The following is a 19,879-nucleotide window of genomic DNA, read 5'->3' on the forward strand; positions in this document are numbered from 1 at the left end:
TTCAAAAAATCAACTGAAAAAAACTTATTTTTCAGAAAAAAATAACTTTTGCTTTTTTATTTCAAAAAACTAAAACTAAACAATTGTGCAACTGGATCATCAGCATAGACTCAATTGTTCAGTTTATAACATTTCTGAAACAGTGGATTTTTGCAATAATAAAAATATATAATTCTGGAATAACACTGTGAAACTGTTATTTTTGAAATGAAAACTGAAACTTCAATTTCAAAAGCTCTCATTTTAAAAAAATATTTAAAACACAGGGCTCCTAGGATAAATTCTTTTTATTTTAATTTTTATTATTAAACAGTATACTAAATTTATGAAACAAAATACTAAATTTATGAAACAGCAATTTTTTCACCAAAATGAATTGCTCAAAGATAAAGCAATATGAATTGTTTTACACTTGCAAAACTAATTCAACTTTATTTTCAGAACAATATCTTCGAAATGCCAATGGTCATTTATTATCTGATCTATTATCATCTTATCTCTGCCTTCTTGAGGATGATAATACTGATGCTCGTCTTGGAGCACTAAAGGCTCTTGCCATTTTTGATGTGAGTTTTGGATTTTTATTTTAGTAGTTTCTGGAAAGTATGGTGCTAAATAATGCATTTCAAGTTTAATTTCTTGAAAAAAACCGCCAGGAAAGAGACGGGTGCACGACTACCTAATATTTTCAAAAGTATGACGTCACAATAATTTTGTAAAGACACATGCGTGACGCCAATCTGTCGGAAAATATGTTCATTTTGCCAAAAAAAAAGTGCTGGCTTAACATGCAGAGAGCACATCCACGAATTAGGTGATGTCCATTTTGTGGGCGTGGCTTGCTATACAGTACTATTTCCAGCACCGCCCACTTTCTAAATTAAATTTTCTAAAATTTGTCGTATCCGGTTCACTGGAAAATCACTTATATCCAAAAGTATGTAACTGTTTCAGAATCCCCGAATAACAAAACAAATCTCCTACGTGGCCGATCATGACGTATCGGATGACGTCAGACGCTTTGCCACGTCAATGTTACGTGGATTCGAGGAGGAAGTCACGCGGATTTAAAAGTGCCACGTCATCATTTATCCATGACAATAACTCATTTTGTTCTCTGTAATTTGTTCATACTGAAATTATATTTCCCCTTGTTCAACTTTTTTCCAAAAATTGCTCCTGTGTCTTTTCCCTCTTTCCAAAAAATTGTGGCTCAAAATGTGATTTTTTTTCGTTGGACTTCAACGAAAAATACTAATGTATGAAATCGGGTTCTCTTCTTGTGAATTTTATATTTTTTGAAAAAGATAATGCTAGAAAATAATAAAATATTACCCTAATTGTGTTCATTTTTGTCTTCTTCGATACATTGCAAGATTTTCTTACTCTGTAGGTACATTGCAAGATTTTCTTACTATGTAGGTACATTGCAAGATCTTCTTACTATGTAGGTACATTGCAAGATCTTCTTACTATGTAGGTACATTGCAAGATCTTCTTACTATGTAGGTACATTGTAAGATTTTCTTTCTTTTCTTGCAATGTTAGAACTTTGTGATGATGGATACAGAACGGTAAGTTGAAACGGTAAAAATTTCATAAAACTTTAAATTTTGAGAAAAATTATCTTAAAAGCGGTACTTTTCAAATTTTCCAACATGCGTACATTTGTCTGTTAAACTTTGAAAATCAGATCAAAATTAAAAATTTCATATTTAAATTTTTCTGAAAAGTTCGAAAGAAATTAAACAAAAATAAATAAAGTTCTTCACAATCTGCACACAAAGAAAAGAGAAAAAGGGCCAAAGGAGATATATAACTGAAAACATGCAATAAGTAAATATCGAGAAGAAATATGTGTACTAAACTGGGAATTTCTGGAACGGGAAAACATCTTAAAACAATAAAATGTACTTAAGTTTCTGAATATGAGCACCAAAGTGAGAACCCGGGTTGATCAGAAATGGGGGGAAAATTTCATAAAAAGATGGGCGGCTTGATTCAGAAAATGATAAAATTTTGGCCTATTACGACTAGGTTCTTTAGAAATGTATCGGGATAAAACTTGGCAATATTCAAAAGATAGTAAGAATAATTATAGATAACAAAGGAAAATGTGAGGCGATTACATAATCTGGAACATTTTATGATAGAGATTTAAAATTAATTTTCACATATAAATTAAACAGGTCTACAATATGCCGCCGGTACATATCCGACTTTTCCGCTGTCTCTTTTGATGAGTAGCCATTCTGGGTTTCCATCATCGTCTGTTCGTTGCAAGACCCCAATTACTTCTCCTTCTTTCACTTCGACTTGATTGGATCCTTGTGGAAGGAAGTCGTAGTCGACTTTTACTTGGCACAGCTGAAAATACTTGGTTGGATATTGTTCTAGTTCATTGATATACAAAATGAACCAATTTTTTTATAATTAAAATTAAGTGCTTATACGTTTAAAATTGCTTTTATTTTAGTTAAGGAAATTGGAAAAACGCTCAGAAATTGTCTGAAGGTTGACTAGCGGGCCCTGCAGGCCCGCCAGTTGTAGGGGGTGTAGGGCGAGTCCCCCAGTCGGACGTAGGTTCTCGGCTTCGCCTCGAACCTGTCAGAGGGTTCGTGACAATTGCAGTGAGCCAATGGGAGGAGAGGAGACCCACTCATATTTTGCTTAAAATCGAGCATTTCTATTCGAATCCCAATTACCCAAAAAAAATTTGTCAGTTGGGGGAATCGAGCCAACGAGCAAAATATTCACAGCCACACAGGTGATTCGCGAGTACGAGTTTTATGTTTCATCCGAAGTTCGCGCGTGCTTCGAATGGGTACTTGAAAACATAAGCAAAAATGGAGCAAAATGCTCGTCTTTGCGAACAAACTCGAGCATAAAGGGCACATTGCGAAAACAATTTATGCTTCCTTTTTTCACTTATATCAGCTGAAAAATTTCAAAATATAACTTCAGTCCTTGTATAAGCCACCCCCACTACCCGAAGACATGATTAGGCCACTTCAAGACTTGGAAACGATTTTCTGTTACCATCCGGAGTCGAACCACCGATCTGTTTCTTCGAGTTCTGAAAGTTTACCTGTTGACCAATCCCGCGCGCGCTTTCGTTAGTTACAAAGCGATTTAAGTAGTTATCTAGGGCATCTCACTGCTAGTTATCTCGCGCATTTAGCTCCATCATTCTGATACCTGACCCAAAATTATCTAAAATAGTTCTCAAGGCGATCCACCGTACCAGGTTTTCAAGAAAACGATCCGTTTTCATGTTATGCTAGTGGCCGAGTCTTCTCCCACTTTGCAAAAACCGCTTGTGACGAAGGTTCTTTGCAGAGATCTTTGGAGATAAAGTATCCAAAGTGACAAAGTGGGGTGTACCTTGGTGGGGCTAGGATCAATGGTGACAACTTTTTTTCAACTAGTTCAACTAGATATGTATTTTTCAACTAATTTTGTTCATATTTCACAACTTTTTAAATGCAATTTTCAACGGATTTTCGAATTCACTCACAATTTAATGTATTAACAATGTTCTTTTGGGAAAAGGCTGTGAAATGTCCTACTATTAGGTTGGTCAAAAAGTCTTTGCAACTTTTTGAATTTTTTTTTGGAGAGAGTATTTATTCAAAGCGAACGAGATTCAATGGGTAATATATTCACCATTAGTGTATATGACTTCTTGCCAACCCAACGAAGGTTGAACAATACCCTCCGCACAGAACTCCTGAGATTAGGAGGCAAAGAAGTCGTCCCACCACGTTTCGACGATCTTTCAATCATGAAACTTCTGCCCGGTAAGGTGATTCTGGAGAGTGCGGAACAAATGGTAGTCAGTAGGAGTCAAGTCCGGCGAATGCGGTGGGTGAGACAAAACTTGGGTTCCGAGTGTCTGGAGCTTCTGGCGGGTCCTCAAAGTTGTATGCGGTCTTGCGTTGTCATAGAGCAGCCACAATTTTGGTTCTCTAGGGTGATGTAATCGATGAGCACGGACCATCTTTTCCAATTGAATAGAGTATAGGCCAGCGTTGATTGTAACGGAGTCTGGAAAAAGCCCTCGGAAAATTACACCCTTACTGTCCCACCAAATTGAGAGAAGCACTTTTTCTCTTGAAGTTCCCCTTTGAGGTCAGGTTTCATGGTTTCCTCGACCGGAACCCACTGTTTCTTTCTGGTATAGTTAACATACAATACCCATTTATCATCTCCAGTAATAATATCCTTAATCCAGTCCGTCGTTCGTTTCCTAGTGAGCAGCGAAAAAGAGAGGTCACAAAACAATTTTTTTGAGAATCGGACAAATTGTGAGGAACGAGATGACCGAACTTTTCTACCCTTCCGGTTTCGTGGAGATGATTGATGATGATTCTTTGGGGATGCTTGAGAGTCGCAGAAAGTTCACGGTTCATTGCTCTTGGATCATCTTCCAGGGCTCTCGAATTATCCTTATTGATAGCCAAACGAGACCGACCGGATCTTGGTTCATCGTCGAGATCGTAGTTCTTTTTCGTGAACTTTTCGAACAAAAACTTTATGGTTTTATAGGTGACAGAGTTATTGCCTAACACTGCACACATGTTACCACGAGCTTCGTTGCAATTGCAGCCTTGGGGGAACCCATACAGAAAAACCCCTCGGAGGGTGTGACCTTCGGCGAGCAAATTCTCGGTCATTTTGAACAGCACCCAAAAGTTTTTTCAAATGTATTAAACATGTACATTACGTACTATACAAACAAAAAAACAGAATAGGAAAATAACGAGTTAACGCTGAGAAATGAAGAAACATACGAATTTTGCAAAGACTTTTTCACCAACCTAATAGCTTGGAATACTATAAGGCTCATCCTTATGATCTGATTATTCTGACTTACGATCTCAATATTCAGCTCAGAAGGCTCGTAAGGGATAAGGGTCCTCTTCTAATCTGATTCCTCCGATCTTCCGATTTTGATCATAAGGGTTGAAAAAAATTATGGTTGAAAAACAATTTTTTTTGGAATTTTTTTTTCAAAAACTGTTCAATTTTATAAAAAAAAACACAATTTTGGTAGTTCTTACAAGTTTGGACTTTTATGTTCCATTTTGAGTTAAACAATGACTTAAATTAGAATTGAATGAGCATATAGACATCTTACTTTCAAAGACTTATAACTCTGTTGGCGTTTAAATTAATAAAATGTGGCCAACTAAAAAGTTGTTGACAATAATATGGAAAACATTTTGTTAGTTGGTACGTTTTAGTTATCTTCAGTGACTGCGGAGATGTGAGCTCCGAAAGATGACCAACAAATTATAGATCTGTTCTCAACTATATCTCAGTTCTCGATAAAGGTGAGAAAATGCTTACAACTATGAAAACGTTTATTGTTTTAAGCTTGACAATGTTGTAATTGATAACTTTTGATACCTCGCCTCTAAAATGAGATACATCCTTTTTAAGACATAAGGTTTTATTGTTCAGTGTCCCAAAGAATTCCGTTTTGACTCATGGAAAAGCACCGAATTTTGCAAGAAAATGCTTAAAAACAACAAAATAAACATATTTCTACAATATCTCATAAATATTTGATACTTTTTGGAAAATTTTTTTAAGCTTTTTTCGAAAAAAAAATCCTAAGGGTCCTTATGAAAATTTTCAAAAATTTTTTCGAACATTTTTTTTTGAAAACTTCTCAAATTTTTATTAGATGTTTTAGAAAATTGCAATGTTTGTATTTTTTTCAGTTTGGATGTTCAGCACACAAGCTTAGACAAAAACGGGAGGTATAGTAGAACTCTTATGTTCAAGAATCCCATTCACTTTGGATGCTTATATCTTCGTGGAAATAATTTTTATGGCAAAGTGATCAACTACAAAGTTGTTTATTTTAATTAAAAATACAACTTTGTAGTTGATCATTTTTTATCAAAAAAATTGGTGGTTGAGATAAAGTTGTGAGAAGTGCCACACCTTCATGCTTGTATTTTCTTTCTCTTTCTCTCTTTGTATCTCAACCACCAAATTTTTTGATAAAAAACAATCAACTACAAAGTTGTACTTCAAATCAAGATAAACAACTTTGTAGTTGATCACTTTGTCATAAAAATTTTTTCCACGGAGATATAAGCATTCGAATTGAATGCCTTTTTTGAACTTAGGGGTTCTACTAAACCTCGGGTGTTCGTCTGAAATCGTGTTCTGAATATTCAAACTGAAAAAAACAACAGATATCGCATTTTTTTAAAAGATCTGATCATATTTTGAAAAGTTTTCAAAAAAAATTTTTCGTAAAATTTTTAAAAAATTTTCATAAGGGGGGACCCTTTGGTTTTTTTTTCAATTTTTGCAAAAAAAATTCAAGAATTCTAGAAAAATTTTTTTTTTGAAACTGTTGTAACAACTTTTGAATATTGAGAAAAGTACAAAAGTAATTATTTAATGTAAATTTCAACGTCAAACTAGGCGTTTCTAACGAGAAAAACCTCCATTTCTTGAACTCCTCAATCATATTCATCATTTCGTCTAAGATGTACATCTTTTCAAAATAGAAAGATATTAAAAAACGATCAACTATTTAATTATTAAACTTGAAATGATCTATTACAATTATAAAACATAAACATTTTATCTTTGTTCATTATTTAGATATGATCACTGAAAAACAGTCATATTGGGCTCAAAACGAGAAGACTATAACTTTGCAGCAATGCGAGATAGGAAAAAAATGTCAATTAAAAATTTGTTATTCATTTCATTGTAAACAACTTTTAAGTTGACGACTTTTTTGTATTCCTGCTGCCAACGGAGAAAAACTGTGTTACAAGTAAGGTGTTCATTGGAAAAATCCAGGAAGATTTCGATATTTTTTGCCACAAAAACGTTATTGAGCGGTTAAAACTGTGAAACATGCTGAAATAATGTTTTTGCACAAAATTAAACACAATCAAAATTTTTTTGAAAAAAAAAGTTTCCACGAAAAAAAATTTTCATAGGGGGGACCCTTATGATTTTCAAAGCGGATCATAAGGGGGGACCCTTATGAATTTCAAAAATCCAAAAAAATGTTTTTTTTGAAAACTTGCTTTTAAATCATCAGATACAATAGTAAATGATATTTACTCTATTTGTGTCAATTTAAACGTTAAAAAGAAAGTTTTTAGCTGAGAAAATGACCATTTCTTGAAGGGTTCAAAAAATAGTATAGGTTTTTGAAGCTAGTGAGCATCCTTGGGCATACAAGATATCAAAAAACGATCAACTACAAATTTGTTTAGCTAGTTATGGAAAACGTTTTAAAAATAAAAAATGTTTCCTATATGTGTAATGTGCCAAAATATGGCTTGTCGAAGTCAGTGCTGTTTTGCTCTTACTCAACTGTGTCCATCTTCTCGAGCATGCAAGATAGAAAAATATGGTCAACTAATAACTGGTTGTTCAGTTCATTTCTGACAACTTTTCAGTTAAAGAAAGTTTTGTATTTTACGTCTCAAGGAAGTTAGGAGCTCTCAAACATACTATGTTTCAATGACCCAACTCTAGACTTTCCATGATTTCTTGGCTGAACATTCATCGTGAACTCTCACACTTGTAGAAAATATCAAACTGATCATTTTCTACACGTTCAACATGTTTTCGAAAAAATTTTCGAAACAAAAAAATTTCATCAAAAATTTTATATCATAAGGGGGGACCCTTATGATTTTCGAAATCTGACAAGTTCCTTCTAAATCGAGAGTTTTGTTTTTCAAAAACGTTAGTATCAGCAAAAAAACAGTCAATAAACAGAAAACTCAAACAAAAATAGCTTTAAACTAACTGAAATGAGCACTTTAGTGATGGGAATAACGGCCAAACAAAATGCGCACATTGCGAGCGTTCGCATTGTGCCCTTTATGCTTGCCACTGTGGCGCACATTTTCGCAAACACGAGCATTGTGTGCGTCGAAGCATTTTGCTTACACTGCGAATCACCTGTGCATACGCACTAACCACTCGGCCATGCGGGAGAGACCCGGCAGGGAGATGCAGGGAAGGAAAATTTCTGGACAGGAGTCGTCTTTCGATTCCGCTTTCTTCAATAATGACAATTTGAGAAAATATGTTTGAAAACCGTTTATCACTGATTAGTCAGTGGGAAAACGAATTTTTGAAAATTTTATTACAGGATTGTACTCATTATTGAATTCCCGAAAAGGAGACGTGCCGTTGAGGGCTATATCTTGTACACAGACAGATGTATAGAAAAAAAACAAGTTTTGGTCTGAAAATCAAAAAAAAAATATCTCTTGGCAGAGCGTTGTTAATGCCACGAAACTTCATCTTCCATTAAATAAAATCAAAAACTATGAATCAAAAATACTTTCCGCAAAAGTTTAGTGGAAAAAATGTTCAGGAGACGCAGGAAACCATTCCCCCCAGTACTAAATTTTTGAATTATTTTTTTCTTGAAAAATTTTCCCACTGAACTTGTTACAAATTTTATATGTCTCGATGAGTTTTGATGAGACCTACACGTCATTTTTTAAAAAACTAAGAAAACTTGAAAACTGACCGAGTTATGATTGAAAAAGTAGATTCTCGAAAATGGGGAAGTGTTCAAAATTTGGCACTTATTCGTCTTGCTCGGCCGACTCATAAAACCTTTTTTCAATTCTGAGTTAAAAATCGTGTTCAGCGTGCTATATATCAAAAAAGATGAAGTAGAACTTGAGATAATGACGAAAAACTACTTTTTCGGGAAAAAAAATTTTTTGGCAAAATGTCATTTTTTGGCCTTTTGTTTTATCACAACTTTTTTTCTTTTGCACTTATAAACTCAAACTTTTTTTCAAAAAATCAGTCTCTCTGAGTAGTATCTTGCACATGAGTTTGAAACAAAACAGAGCAAAACCCGAATTTTAATTCAATTAAAACATGCTTTTTTGGGGGTAAAAAGAGCAACAAAAAATTTTTTCAAACTGGGGAAAGCCGCCCTGAGCTCAGTTTTGCTCCAAACTTTGTGCAGTTTTTTGCTCCACCGTGGGGTGAAATATTTCTAATAAGCTGTCAAATATTATAAAATTCAGTCAAACGGCTCTGGAGTTATTAATGAAAACGAAGTGGGACATTTTTTCGCAAGCCAAAAAAAGCGTCAAAAAACGCGAAAAAGGGGCGGAGTCGACACACTCGGCATTTATTAGAGGCTGCTTGGCAGAAAATTGCTGGAAAAAATAATCCGCCATACATCCGGAACATTTCCGCAATTTCCAACTTTCAGACAATTTTTCACCGTTTCAAATCGGAAATAAAACATTATTTTAAATTGAGTACTACATTAAGAGTACTATAATTAGATGACTTTTTAATCTCAAATTGATATAGAACTGTTGAAAAAGGTTCGATCAATCTGAAAATAAAATTAAGTGTTGTTTGACAAACTTTTAGAAAACAAAACACTGAAAAAGGTGCCCGAAAGTTGCGAATTGCCGTTAAAATTTTCTTCAGCAAATGGAAACTTTCTGGAACTATTTGAGGGATTTTTCAAAATTATTAAACAAAAAAAAATATTTTTTCGAAAAGAAAAAGCCTTTTCTACCTTTCTATATCGACTTTAGATCAAAAATTGGATTTTTATATTGAAAAGGGCAGTTTCAAAAAGATTTTCCCGTTCTAGAAAACCTACCACTGGACGAATCGCTGTCGACGCCGGAGACTCGTTTGGAAGTTGATCATAAATTGGTGCAATTGTTGGAGGAGTGTCATACGCGGCTGGCTGGTGTTGTTGCTGCAGTTGAACTCGTGGAGCTGGAAATTTGAATAGTTAAATGCCATTTTTTAAAAATGCAATCCTAATAAAGAAGCTTACACTGCGGAGTTGTATCATACATTGGTGGCATCGCATAGTTCATACTCATCGTATCATTTGGCACTGCTGAGTACATTGGCAAAGATTGGTTGGCTTGTGACGGGAATGCTGTAACAATTTTACAATTTTTATTTTCAAAATGTTTTTAATATTTTTTACTTGTAGCAAATGTGGGAGCCCTTGCAGAGCCATCATTCAAGCTCGGGTACACATTTTTGACAGCCGGCTCAGGGCGAGATGGAATTAGCGGCTGCGGCGAGTCACTTCTGAAATATGCAATTTTTTTGAACTTAAAAACTTTTAAAAACTGCTCACCTAGACATCATAGACGTTGTCGGCCACACATTCGTAGGCTGAGCTGCGGCGGAAGCACTTCGCTTCTGATTCATACTTCCTGTCGGTAATCCAAGACTTCCCATAGAGGATGGAGCTTCATCAAAACTGACAGGAAACTGAACAGATGAATTGCTGGCGGTTCCGAATGGAGATGTCGCTGGAGCTGCTGCAGCAAAATTTGGAACGAAATTAGTGGAAAATGGATCATCCCGCGTTGGGTTTACAATCACCGGAAGCGGTGGAGGAGCTTCATCGGGAAGAGAATTCGGATTGAATACACCGGTTTGGAAGTCAACTCCACGGAATGCAGAAACTGGCGGAGATGTAGCAGTATCCAATGGAGTATTACTGTAGAGTGGTGGTGGAGCTGTTGAAGTCTTTGCTCCCCAATCAATGGTGGAGAGTCCAGAGAACAGATTGTCAAGATCCAGATTGTAATTGGCTCCACCTGCTCCTTCTTGAACCTGCTGCTGCTGCTGTGGAGCCTGCTGTGAAACCTGCATTGGTGGAGCTGGTGCCAACGGAAGCGTTTTGGCAGCCATGTTCCAATCGAACTGAGCATTCTGTGCAGGTGCTTGAGGTACTAATGATGTTGGCTGTAGTGGTGATGAAGTGAAATCAAATGTGGCAAAGTTCTGCTGCTGCTGAGCTGGAGCAAAAGCCAAAGATGTTGGATGAGCTGCTGCAGCTGGCTGGGGTGGTCCACCGAAAAGATCTTCCAAATCTATCAAGTTTTGACTCTTCGGGGCGTTTTGGTTTTGAACTGGGGCCTGCGGAGCAACGACTTGAGCAGTTTGTCCCGTGAATTGAGCGGACTTTGCCACATCAACACCTTTTTCAATTGAAGTGTACGGTTTCAAAATGCTACTTGGCAGCATAGCATTATAGTACCCGTTATAGCAAAGCCACATGCTGGGCACTTCTCGATTTACAGCCAAAACCAGGTCATTCTGCTTGACGATCAGCAATTTTCCTTCAGCTAACGCAATTTTCAACATTCCAGAATCCTGTGGGTAATGTGAAGTTGCCACGAAAATATCACCAAGTCGTCCTTTCGCCGTGGCTTTCTCAAGAATCGTGTTGCGTTCTGTTGCATTTTGATTTCGGAACTTGTGCGTTGAAGTTGATCCCTCGGTGATAGTGGGTAAGATTTCAGTTGCGGCAGGCGGAATAAATGTCGGAGCAGTTGCCCAAGGTGATTCAGTGACAGTGGTGGACGATGATGATGTTCCAGGTTTTGAGCCTTTTGGAGACACAGAACGAGCACGTTGCTTCATGTTTTGGATGGCCTGGAAGAAGAACAAGCATTAAGATTAATAAAAAATATTGTTTGCAACTAATGCCACGTCATACATATTACATATTCCTTATATTCAAAATGAGTCATAAATTTCAGTTTGCAGATTTTTTGTATAGAGTTTGTGAAGAGGTTATCAATTCTGAACAAGGCCGGTGCTGAAAATACCGCCAACATTTCTTATTTCATATTGAAATTTCTTTTTTTTTTTAATCCAAAATTAATATGAAAATGTAGATAAAGATTTGTTCCATTTCAAAATAATTTTTTTTTAATTTTTTTCAAATTTCTATCAGCAATTTCCAACTTTCAAACAATTTTTCACCGTTTAAAATAAAATATACTTTCAAGTTAAGCATTGAATTTTATCAAACTACGATTAGAGAACCCATTTTTAATCTAAAACTGATATAGAACTGTTGAAAAAGGTTCAATCAATCTAAAAATAATATTACGTTTTGCTTAAAAAAATTATTTGAAAAAGAAACACTGAAGAAGGTTGCGAATTGTCGTTAAATTTTCAGCAATTGGCGACTTTCAGGCACTATTTGAGGCTGTTTTCGAATTTTTTAACAACAAAAACATTTTTTCCTTTTTTTGGAACTATTTTTTACAATTCTATATAAATTTAAGATTTAAAAAAAGTTGGATTATCATATTGAAAGAGAAGTTATGTACGTTTGACAGAACATTTTCCACACAGCCTTGTTCTGGACATCCCCCCATTCTTAAAACTAAATTGTTTTTTCCTAGATCAAACATTTTAAAATTTTATTCTACATAGAAACAGGGCCGGGTGAGTCACAATGTATTTTTTCCCAAAACTGATCCAATATTTATCTATCTGACTCACCTTATTCGCAATCTTTTGCAACGGCTTCATACGATCCTGATCATAATAATCAACAAAACAGATTGTTGTGGGAATGATGAGTGATCGTGCAGCTTTTGATTGATCTTCTGCCGCCTTCGATTTTGCGTCGTTGAAGAGCTTTCGAAGGGTTTCCATCAGCGCCTTGTCCTGCTCTGACACTGTTCTCATTGAAGTGGCAAGGACCTGAAAAATATTATTGAGAATTTTCACAATTTTAGGGCAATTCTCACAGTAGTCAAATATTCGGTAACTTTTGGAAGTTGCTGCTTCACTTGGGTGTTCAAGGCTTCATAGTCTTTTTGGATTTCCGCAAAGTCTCGTTTCTGAAAATTATTTCTTGGTTTAAAGTCATTTCCACAATAAAAATTCGAAGTTGTACCCCAAGACCCTTCTCCTTTGTTCTCGACGCTTCATAATCCATTAATTTATCATTTCTCTTCTTTATAAGTCTCTTTGGAATACTCCTCAACGCCTTCACAATTTCATCACGTATCCGTACATTTGCCTCACTGGCCCATGTTTTGATTGCATGGTTGAATGGTTGCAGTTGAAGATCGATTTCACTGCTTGAGAGATGCTTTTTTCCTGGAGAGAAAATATTTGAATTTGATGTTATTTTGAAATGGAAAAAAAACAACTCACGAGGTTCGACAACTTTTTTATGCATCAATACTCTAGTCTCATGGAACATCTTTTTTCGATAAATAACCATCATATAATTGAATCGAACCAGACGACGTTCTGCGCTGTCCAGCTCACATACAAGGCGGTCAAAATCGGTATCTCGGAGCTGAAAAAATATTACTTTAAAATTGTAAGACAAAATCTGAAGCTCACCAATTTGACAACACCCAGTGATGATCCCATTCGATACGTAAACCGATTCGATTTCTTTTTCAACGAATGGAATGTCATTTTGGAAAGCATTTCTCCGAATGTTTGCTTGTCGTCGGACATGTATTTTTGAGCTGGAAATGTTAGAGTTAACTTTTCAAAATTTTTTTCAAAAAGTGTACGCACTGAGCTCTTTCCTTCTCTTCGACTCGTTCATTTTCTGCCCAAGATTCGACATTTGCTTGATGGCTTCTGTCAATTTTGGATGATCTGTGTGAACAAGTGGGGTGAGCTAAAAAATTTAATGAGTTAGGAATTTCTTAAAGGCCATTTTTTCTAAAACCTTGACAATTTCATTCAGGAAAAGCGGATATTTGGTGGCTCTTTGGATGGGTCTCGAAACGGCAGTTGGTCCGTCAATAACAACGGATCCACTTTCTCGCATACGTTTAACAATATCCTGAAGTGCTGATTCCATAGTTTTCTCATGTTTCTGAAATTCATATACTTTTAATTTTAACAACAGGTAAAAGCTTACCGCCGAGTTGGTAAGAGCATTGATATGCTCGATATTTCTAAAGTAAAAACCATAAGTTTGAGCAAATGGTTTTCGAAGTTGTAGGAAGCATGCACCGATTAGTTGAGCATCTTGTGGTTTGACTGAAAACATTTTAAAAAAATAAAATACTGAAAACTGGAATTTTAGCACTCACTCTGCTCATTGGTGAGAAGTTGGACAAGATTAGCCGAGAGCTGTACAATTTGAGCACATCCATTTTTCAGAATAACCTTTTGCTTTTGATTCAGGAGAGGAGTTCCGTCTACAGCCTGGAAATTATTTTTGATTGAAATGTGATGATTGAATAAATAATAAACAACACACATCGGTGTTAAAGCCATTTTAAGATAGTACTTAATATATTTTCTCAACAGGAGAAAAAATTGCTAAATGGCGAAAATTTCTGAAAAGATCAATTGCTGAAAGTAAATGAAAGTAAACGCCCAGACGTATTAGTGTCATAGACTTTTCGTCAGACTTTAAATGAAAATTTTGAAACAGTATAAAAATTTTTGAAGATAAAATTGTCGATTGCTGAAATGCCGTGCACCCCTGAACTATACCTCTGTATAGGAATTAATATCACTGATGAACTGTAGTTCCGAGCTTATCAACTCCTCAATGATTCTGCATCGTTTATCCTCATCATTTGATGCTCCTTCGGTGGCGGAAATCAGTCCAATTTCGAAGTCACTGCCAGCAGACTGGATCGCAGGGTTACTTGGTTTTGGAGTATCTGTCATTCCAAACATGTCAGCCACGTTGCCAATATCATTGATAGGTGATTGAATAGAACTTTGCTTAGGAGGTGGTGGTCGGGCTGGAGCTGAAGTCTTTGCTAGCTGAACTGGAGCAATCCATTCTTCGCCGAAGGTTGCCCAATTTTGGGCAGGTTTTGATGCAGGCGCTGCCGGTGGAACTGCTTCAAAGGTTGCCCAATCGGTGTTTGTTCTTCCAGCGGGTGGTCTCCAATCGGATGAGGATTCAGCATTTGAGATGAAGGAGGAACGATTGTTGGAGCTACCAAACTGAAAAAAAATAATTGATTTAACTATAAAAACCTATTTTCTTCAAGTCTCACCGTAAAATCGCTGGTCCCTCCAGTTCCACGCCTCATAGCATTTGAAGATTGATTATCGTCATCTTCTTCATCCAGATAAACTTCTAAAAATCCTACAGGTACAATTCCAGTCTTCTCTGTATCTGGATCCTTGCACATAACCCATTCATCATTGACCATTCGTAGTACTCGAACAGTGTCTCCAGCATTCACAGTCAGCTCATCTCCTTGACGACCGGAAAACGCGTGCCGAACATTCGCAAATCCGATTCCATCATTCTCGGTGGTCGTGCTTCGTCGGTTATTTTGAAGCGATGTAGTGTCATCGTCAGGTAGATCAACGATGATTTGAACGAAAGAAGTGGGGAATATTCCGACACGAGCAGATCCTATCGATCCTTCAAGCCATTCTGCATCGATTCGACGACGTAAGCTGATGATTTCGTCGGCAGAGAAAGAGAGCTCGTTTTCAAATTCGCCTCTGGAAAATATATAGATAAATTAGAATATTGAGAAGATTGAAATGAATTTTGAAACTGAATAAAAACACATTATTTATCCTACTTTGACGTGACAATATTTCACAATAAGATACAGTAGTACTGGCCAAAAAAGTATCCATTTTAAATGAGTATAACTCGAGAACTAGGAATGTTATTGAAAAATGCTCAGCCAACAAAAAATTACCTATAACTAGTTCTACTTGTTTTCATAGACCCAAAACAGTCATGACAAAAAATAAAGCGTCAGATATTTTGTGAGTCAAGATTATTACTGCAACTCAAAAACCACATTTTTAATGGAAAGTTTGTAAAAATAAATTAATCTTCATGTAATATTTTATTTCTTGCACGTGCTAACTTTTTTCTTTACAACGGCCATGATAAAATCATATTTTAGTTATGTATTTTAACCAATTTAATCCAAAAATTTGTGAAAAAATCGTTTAAAAAGGCGTAACACTTTTCCCGTTTCAACTGCCATATATATTTTTTCCTGACTTTTTGGTTTTTGATAGAGATGTGTTTAATGCAAATATTTGGCATATTTGAAAAGTGATTTAAATATTGATTTACTGTTACGCACTTTCTATTAAAAATTTGGTTTTCGAGCACAATTTAGTGATGATAGCATTAAAATTGGTAAAAATTAGCGAAATTATCAACGAAAAAAAACTGAAAGTGGGCACCACGTTGGAAGACAAATTTTTTAAATGTGTTTTTGAATTTGAAAAAAAAATTTCAATTCATTAAACGTAAAAACTCACTGAAAATCATAAACAGCTCTAGCGTACGGCGACACTGCATAATTCGAAGTTGCCGCTTTCGGAGCAGTGGCAGGCGTCCGAAATCGGACATCAGCCTCACTGAAATCCGTGGTGAATGACGGCTTCATCGGACTTTCAGCAGAAACATGCAAATTGACCAAATGTGCCTCCGGTAACAATCCACGGCGTCCTATTTGAACAGCGTTGTCATTCACCAGGAATCCGTCCAGATAACCAGGATTTGAACGCGACGGTTTTGCTACTGAAAATGTGATTGATTGATAAAATTGGTTAGTTAACTGATTGGTTGCAAAAATTAGAGAAATAAATTGTTGGAAAAAGTATATACCAAAGATTGAAAATTCTGCAAATGAGAGATCATCGGAGCGGATAGAGGTGTAAGCTTCAATTGAGCAATACACCTGCTCGTCAGGTTGTCTGCAAGAATATAGAAACAGTCTCAGATAAAATGAAATGCATATTGTTATTTCACAAAATTTTGCCATGCTATTTTAAAGGCACACGGGTTCATTCAGATAGGTCTCGGCGCGCGAATAAGTTTGTGGTAGTCTTTTTTTCGTGTTAAAAATTATTTCAGTGCTCAAAACACAGAGAAAATTTGTATTAAAATTTTTTTCTGTTTCTCGGTCAGCTAAAAATCATTTAAGTTAAAAGGAAATCGATAATCTTAAATTATAGAAAAAGAGTGTATTTGTACTTTGAAAACTGATATTTAAAAACAAAGCGGTGAAATTCGCATAATAAACGAAGAAACAATCGCAAAATTTTTTCGCGCCGAGACCCATCTAAATAAATCCGTGCGCCTTTAAGAAGGAATTTCAAAATCTTGTGAAACGACAATCTTTTAGAGAGAAAGCAAAAACCTTTTCGGGTCGACGATGGGCAATGTAAGAACTCTGGGAACCCGACCGGAAACCCCTTCGATGGTTTGAATGTGACACCTAGAAATGTTAAGATTTTATAAATTGGCACTGCCACGTGGCACTGACCAATCCCCCTCCTCACGGACCACCTTAACAATCTGATCTTGGGCTACAGAACACCGCGTTTCGGGATCTTGTGTGGCATTTGAAATTCTTACCCACGAGAGGTGGGCCATACTGCAAAATTTTGGAAAATTTGAGAAAAAAGTGTTCAGACGCAGACGGAGTTAGTCAAGCTTTTTTTTTGAAAATTACATCAAAAATTCAATTAAATTTCCAATTTTCGAATAGAACACTAGTTCCTATTGCAAAATGTTTATAGTTTCTATGGTGTTAGATTGGATTTCGTCAGTGAGACGAGAAACTAAACAATATTTTTATAAAATAAACAATTAGTAAGCGATAGACCAGCCAGAGACCAATTTTGTGAAATTTTCTTTTTTTCAAAAATTCCCAATTTTTAGCTAAAAACCCCAGTTGTAAAAAAAGGATTATTTCAATGAAAAGCCATCACAATTGAAACATGAAAAGTGCGTGTTGGGATATGAAAAATCGATATTCTCATCGAGAAGAAGACGTGCTGCTGCGACGTCGCCCGCCCCACCAGCCGAGAAATCGAAAGATGCAAGTTCGCTCTATCGTTCAACTACTTGTCATGTTTTGAGGAGACGCAACGGGATGAGGAGGGGGCAAGACACAACAAACACGCACACAAAAAAAAGCACTTGTGTGCACACAAAATTGAGGGAATTAAATCGAGGAAGAAAATGCCGAAAAAAACTGCAAAAAAAAACTAATAATGAGGAACCGAAAATGTCATCAATGAATACGAGTTTTTTGAAGAAAAAGGCTTTAAAATTGATGTAAATATTTTTATTTTTTTCGTAAACTGAACCCTAAATTGATAAACGGAAAAACTGATAAAAAGTTATGATGAAAAAAACAAACAGGAAAAAGAATTGTTTTTGTTTACAAAATATAGTTTAAATTTTAAATTCTCTGAGTTCGAAGAGGACTTTTTTTCAAAATCGTTTTGTCGCGCGGTCAGCCTTTGGTTTTGAGCGTTTCTGAGAAAAATTTGAGTAGATCACACGTAGATCATATTATATCTTCTTCTAATTTCACATTTAAATGTGCATTTCTATAGATTTTCCCTAAAATTTTGTGTGATCTACACTTGATCTGCCCTAAATTTTCACAGAAACACTTAAAAACTTGTTTTGTTTTCTCGTGAATAATATTTTTCTAATCAAAATTTTAATATAAAGGAACCAAATAAACATGAGGATTTTCAATTAAACAAATCTTTTGAAACAGTAATTTTTCCCGGTGAACAAAATTGCAGTAACCAAGTTTAAAAATTCCATATTTTTTCACAATTTCCAAGTAAACAAAAACTAAATTTTTAAACAAATAATTTTTATTATAAGCACATAAAATATGAAATCCTGGCTACAATTGGTGGAATATTGTCATAGTTTCCTCCATTTTCGATCCAGCGGTTCGTTACAAGCCTGGAATTTAATTGCTTTTTATTTTAAAAATAAAAATCACTTACTTCAAAATTTTCCCATCACAACTATTCCCAGAATAAGTAGTTTCTTCTGTTGATACTGCTAGGAGGAGTACAGTTTTTGGGATGGGAAAAGTTCCATGGTCCGCAAAGGCATGGAGCACTAAAACTGCATCCCATGCAAGAAGATCAATATTTGTCAGGACTGCTGTTCTAGGTGTCATTTGTGATGCGAGAGCTAAAGTGGTAAGTGAAATAAATTTCAAGAGATTTTCGGAAAAATACATTTACAACTATATAACGTAAGTGTCAAAAATGCCCAAAATTAATGAACTTGGTGAAACAGTTAAAAAAAAACTAACCATTGTTCAATATTGCATGTAGCTCTCCTCTTTCAAGTTGATTTCCAATTTCAATTGGTAAATTATTTGAATTTGTCTCTGATTTAGAATTTTGAATTGCCTTGTTTAATTTTTCAGAAAACTCATTAGCTTTCAAACCAGCAATAACTATGACAAGCGGAGCATGTTCATCTGGATGTAAAAACATTTGTTCACCAATTAATCTCAAAAGATTCCGATTTTCTTTTGAAATATCTGAGAAATCCGAATTGACAAAGGATCTTACTGATTCTATGTAGTTTTGGTAGGGGTTTCGATCCTGTAAATAAGCAAATTTATTTGTCGAAAGGAACAAAGTTATGTGGAAAAATCAAACCTGGTTTGGTTCATTTTGAAGCATTGAAAAAGTTCCTTGAGATATAAAAAAAAGTGCAGAGAGCAAAAGAATCAGCAGTGTCATTATTAAATTATTCGAGATTTCCCACTTTCTTGAAAATGTCTTTGATAATGTTTTGATCATATATTTTCTGTCGAATTGAACGGCATCTGAAGTAGCATGTATATTGTTAATAGTTACATTTCTGGACTTTTAGGGGAAAAAACTCACGGCTTTTTTCGGCAATGCACAAATTGCAAATTACATTTCCACCAGCAAGAACAATTTCCGTGTTTGACCAAATTTTCAAAGTGCAGAATTGGCATTGCGAATAATCTGGAAATCGTTACATTTCTGAATAGAAAACTACGGATTACATTGTAGGTAGATTTTTAGATAGGCCTTACCTACAGCAGGCGTTACGTTTTTTGCTATCTTTTTTGTGTACATATTGCTACCTATTTTAGAATCTAATTTTGCATAAGTTTACAATTTTTTAATTTATTCTAAATTTGCCTAAAAAATTAAAGAAAACAAAATTTTTTGGCGTTCTACAAACTTTAAAAACTCACACTGAGTTTTCTTGTTGAATTCCATTCCCATCGTTCCACTATTTTTCCGCGGAGTCATCTGAGGATGATAATGATAT

The 19,879-nt window shown here is 35.5% G+C and overlaps 3 protein-coding genes and 17 non-coding genes across 29 annotated transcripts in view; 6 read left to right on the forward strand and 14 right to left on the reverse strand.

Moving 5' to 3' along the window:
* Y37A1A.4 (FAM65 N-terminal domain-containing protein) overlaps positions 1 to 1,345 on the forward strand; it is a gene marked incomplete at both ends in the record, with an annotated part of 29,623 nt that extends 28,278 nt beyond the window's left edge. For 3 of the 8 annotated variants that reach the window (NM_001268841.4, NM_001307021.3, NM_001136376.4), the window contains 2 exons: positions 442 to 566; positions 955 to 1,071. In NM_001268841.4, the coding sequence (NP_001255770.2) occupies positions 442 to 566; positions 955 to 1,071 (242 nt within the window). Of the gene's footprint in view, positions 1 to 441; positions 567 to 954 lie in introns of those variants that run through there. The other 5 variants (NM_001268842.5, NM_001047451.4, NM_001268840.4 and 2 more) reach the window with 4 other exon arrangements.
* Positions 76 to 96, reverse strand: 21ur-3076. Its single transcript, NR_057936.1, has one exon.
* Positions 289 to 309, reverse strand: 21ur-13103. The gene has a single exon (NR_057937.1).
* Positions 993 to 1,013, forward strand: 21ur-12354. The gene has a single exon (NR_057938.1).
* Positions 1,346 to 1,520: 175 nt separating the features above from the next.
* Positions 1,521 to 1,541, reverse strand: 21ur-3206. The gene has a single exon (NR_057939.1).
* Positions 1,542 to 1,692: 151 nt separating this feature from the next.
* Positions 1,693 to 17,184, reverse strand: dnbp-1 (the record flags this gene model as incomplete). Of its 3 annotated transcripts, NM_001083253.6 has the most annotated exons (20): positions 1,693 to 2,367; positions 9,647 to 9,768; positions 9,830 to 9,937; positions 9,989 to 10,095; positions 10,145 to 11,454; positions 12,316 to 12,519; positions 12,567 to 12,659; positions 12,716 to 12,921; positions 12,979 to 13,126; positions 13,174 to 13,304; positions 13,357 to 13,462; positions 13,514 to 13,663; positions 13,709 to 13,830; positions 13,884 to 13,998; positions 14,293 to 14,757; positions 14,811 to 15,270; positions 16,057 to 16,318; positions 16,406 to 16,494; positions 16,941 to 17,018; positions 17,067 to 17,184. In NM_001083253.6, 20 exons carry the CDS (start codon positions 17,174 to 17,176, stop codon positions 2,182 to 2,184), a joined length of 4,572 nt encoding a protein of 1,523 aa, NP_001076722.2. The 3 variants fall into 3 exon arrangements, with proteins under 3 accessions (NP_001076722.2, NP_001255773.1, NP_001255774.1); NM_001268844.3 differs by lacking the exons at positions 16,406 to 16,494; positions 16,941 to 17,018; positions 17,067 to 17,184 and having other exon boundaries at positions 2,182 to 2,367; positions 16,057 to 16,184; NM_001268845.3 differs by lacking the exons at positions 12,316 to 12,519; positions 12,567 to 12,659; positions 12,716 to 12,921; ... (10 more) ...; positions 16,941 to 17,018; positions 17,067 to 17,184 and having other exon boundaries at positions 2,182 to 2,367; positions 10,145 to 11,442.
* On the reverse strand, positions 9,293 to 9,313 carry 21ur-5985. Its single transcript, NR_057940.1, has one exon.
* On the forward strand, positions 9,300 to 9,320 carry 21ur-1080. Its single transcript, NR_057941.1, has one exon.
* On the reverse strand, positions 11,821 to 11,841 carry 21ur-6566. The gene has a single exon (NR_057942.1).
* Positions 11,824 to 11,844, reverse strand: 21ur-15438. The gene has a single exon (NR_057943.1).
* On the reverse strand, positions 14,164 to 14,184 carry 21ur-7241. The gene has a single exon (NR_057944.1).
* On the forward strand, positions 15,805 to 15,825 carry 21ur-4308. The gene has a single exon (NR_057945.1).
* 21ur-6895 lies at positions 15,912 to 15,932 on the forward strand. Its single transcript, NR_057946.1, has one exon.
* Positions 16,740 to 16,760, forward strand: 21ur-8253. Its single transcript, NR_057947.1, has one exon.
* 21ur-12120 lies at positions 16,846 to 16,866 on the reverse strand. Its single transcript, NR_057948.1, has one exon.
* A 1,066-nt stretch (positions 17,185 to 18,250) lies between the features above and the next one.
* 21ur-12974 lies at positions 18,251 to 18,271 on the reverse strand. Its single transcript, NR_057949.1, has one exon.
* A 127-nt stretch (positions 18,272 to 18,398) lies between these two features.
* On the reverse strand, positions 18,399 to 19,862 carry gei-18 (GEX Interacting protein). The gene is made up of 6 exons (NM_070280.5): positions 19,803 to 19,862; positions 19,462 to 19,566; positions 19,231 to 19,400; positions 18,876 to 19,173; positions 18,559 to 18,751; positions 18,399 to 18,514 (listed from the first exon to the last, which is right to left on the reverse strand). The coding sequence occupies exons 1-6, from the start codon at positions 19,858 to 19,860 to the stop codon at positions 18,424 to 18,426; spliced, it is 915 nt and encodes a 304-aa protein (NP_502681.3). The 5' UTR covers positions 19,861 to 19,862; the 3' UTR covers positions 18,399 to 18,423.
* Positions 18,793 to 18,813, reverse strand: 21ur-10156. The gene has a single exon (NR_057950.1).
* 21ur-9862 lies at positions 19,284 to 19,304 on the reverse strand. Its single transcript, NR_057951.1, has one exon.
* Positions 19,287 to 19,307, reverse strand: 21ur-3687. The gene has a single exon (NR_057952.1).
* Positions 19,863 to 19,879: the final 17 nt, after the last annotated feature.

The sequence above is a fragment of the Caenorhabditis elegans genome, chromosome IV (genome assembly GCF_000002985.6).
Source record: "Caenorhabditis elegans chromosome IV".
In the NCBI taxonomy this organism is placed as follows: Eukaryota; Metazoa; Nematoda; class Chromadorea; order Rhabditida; family Rhabditidae; genus Caenorhabditis; species Caenorhabditis elegans.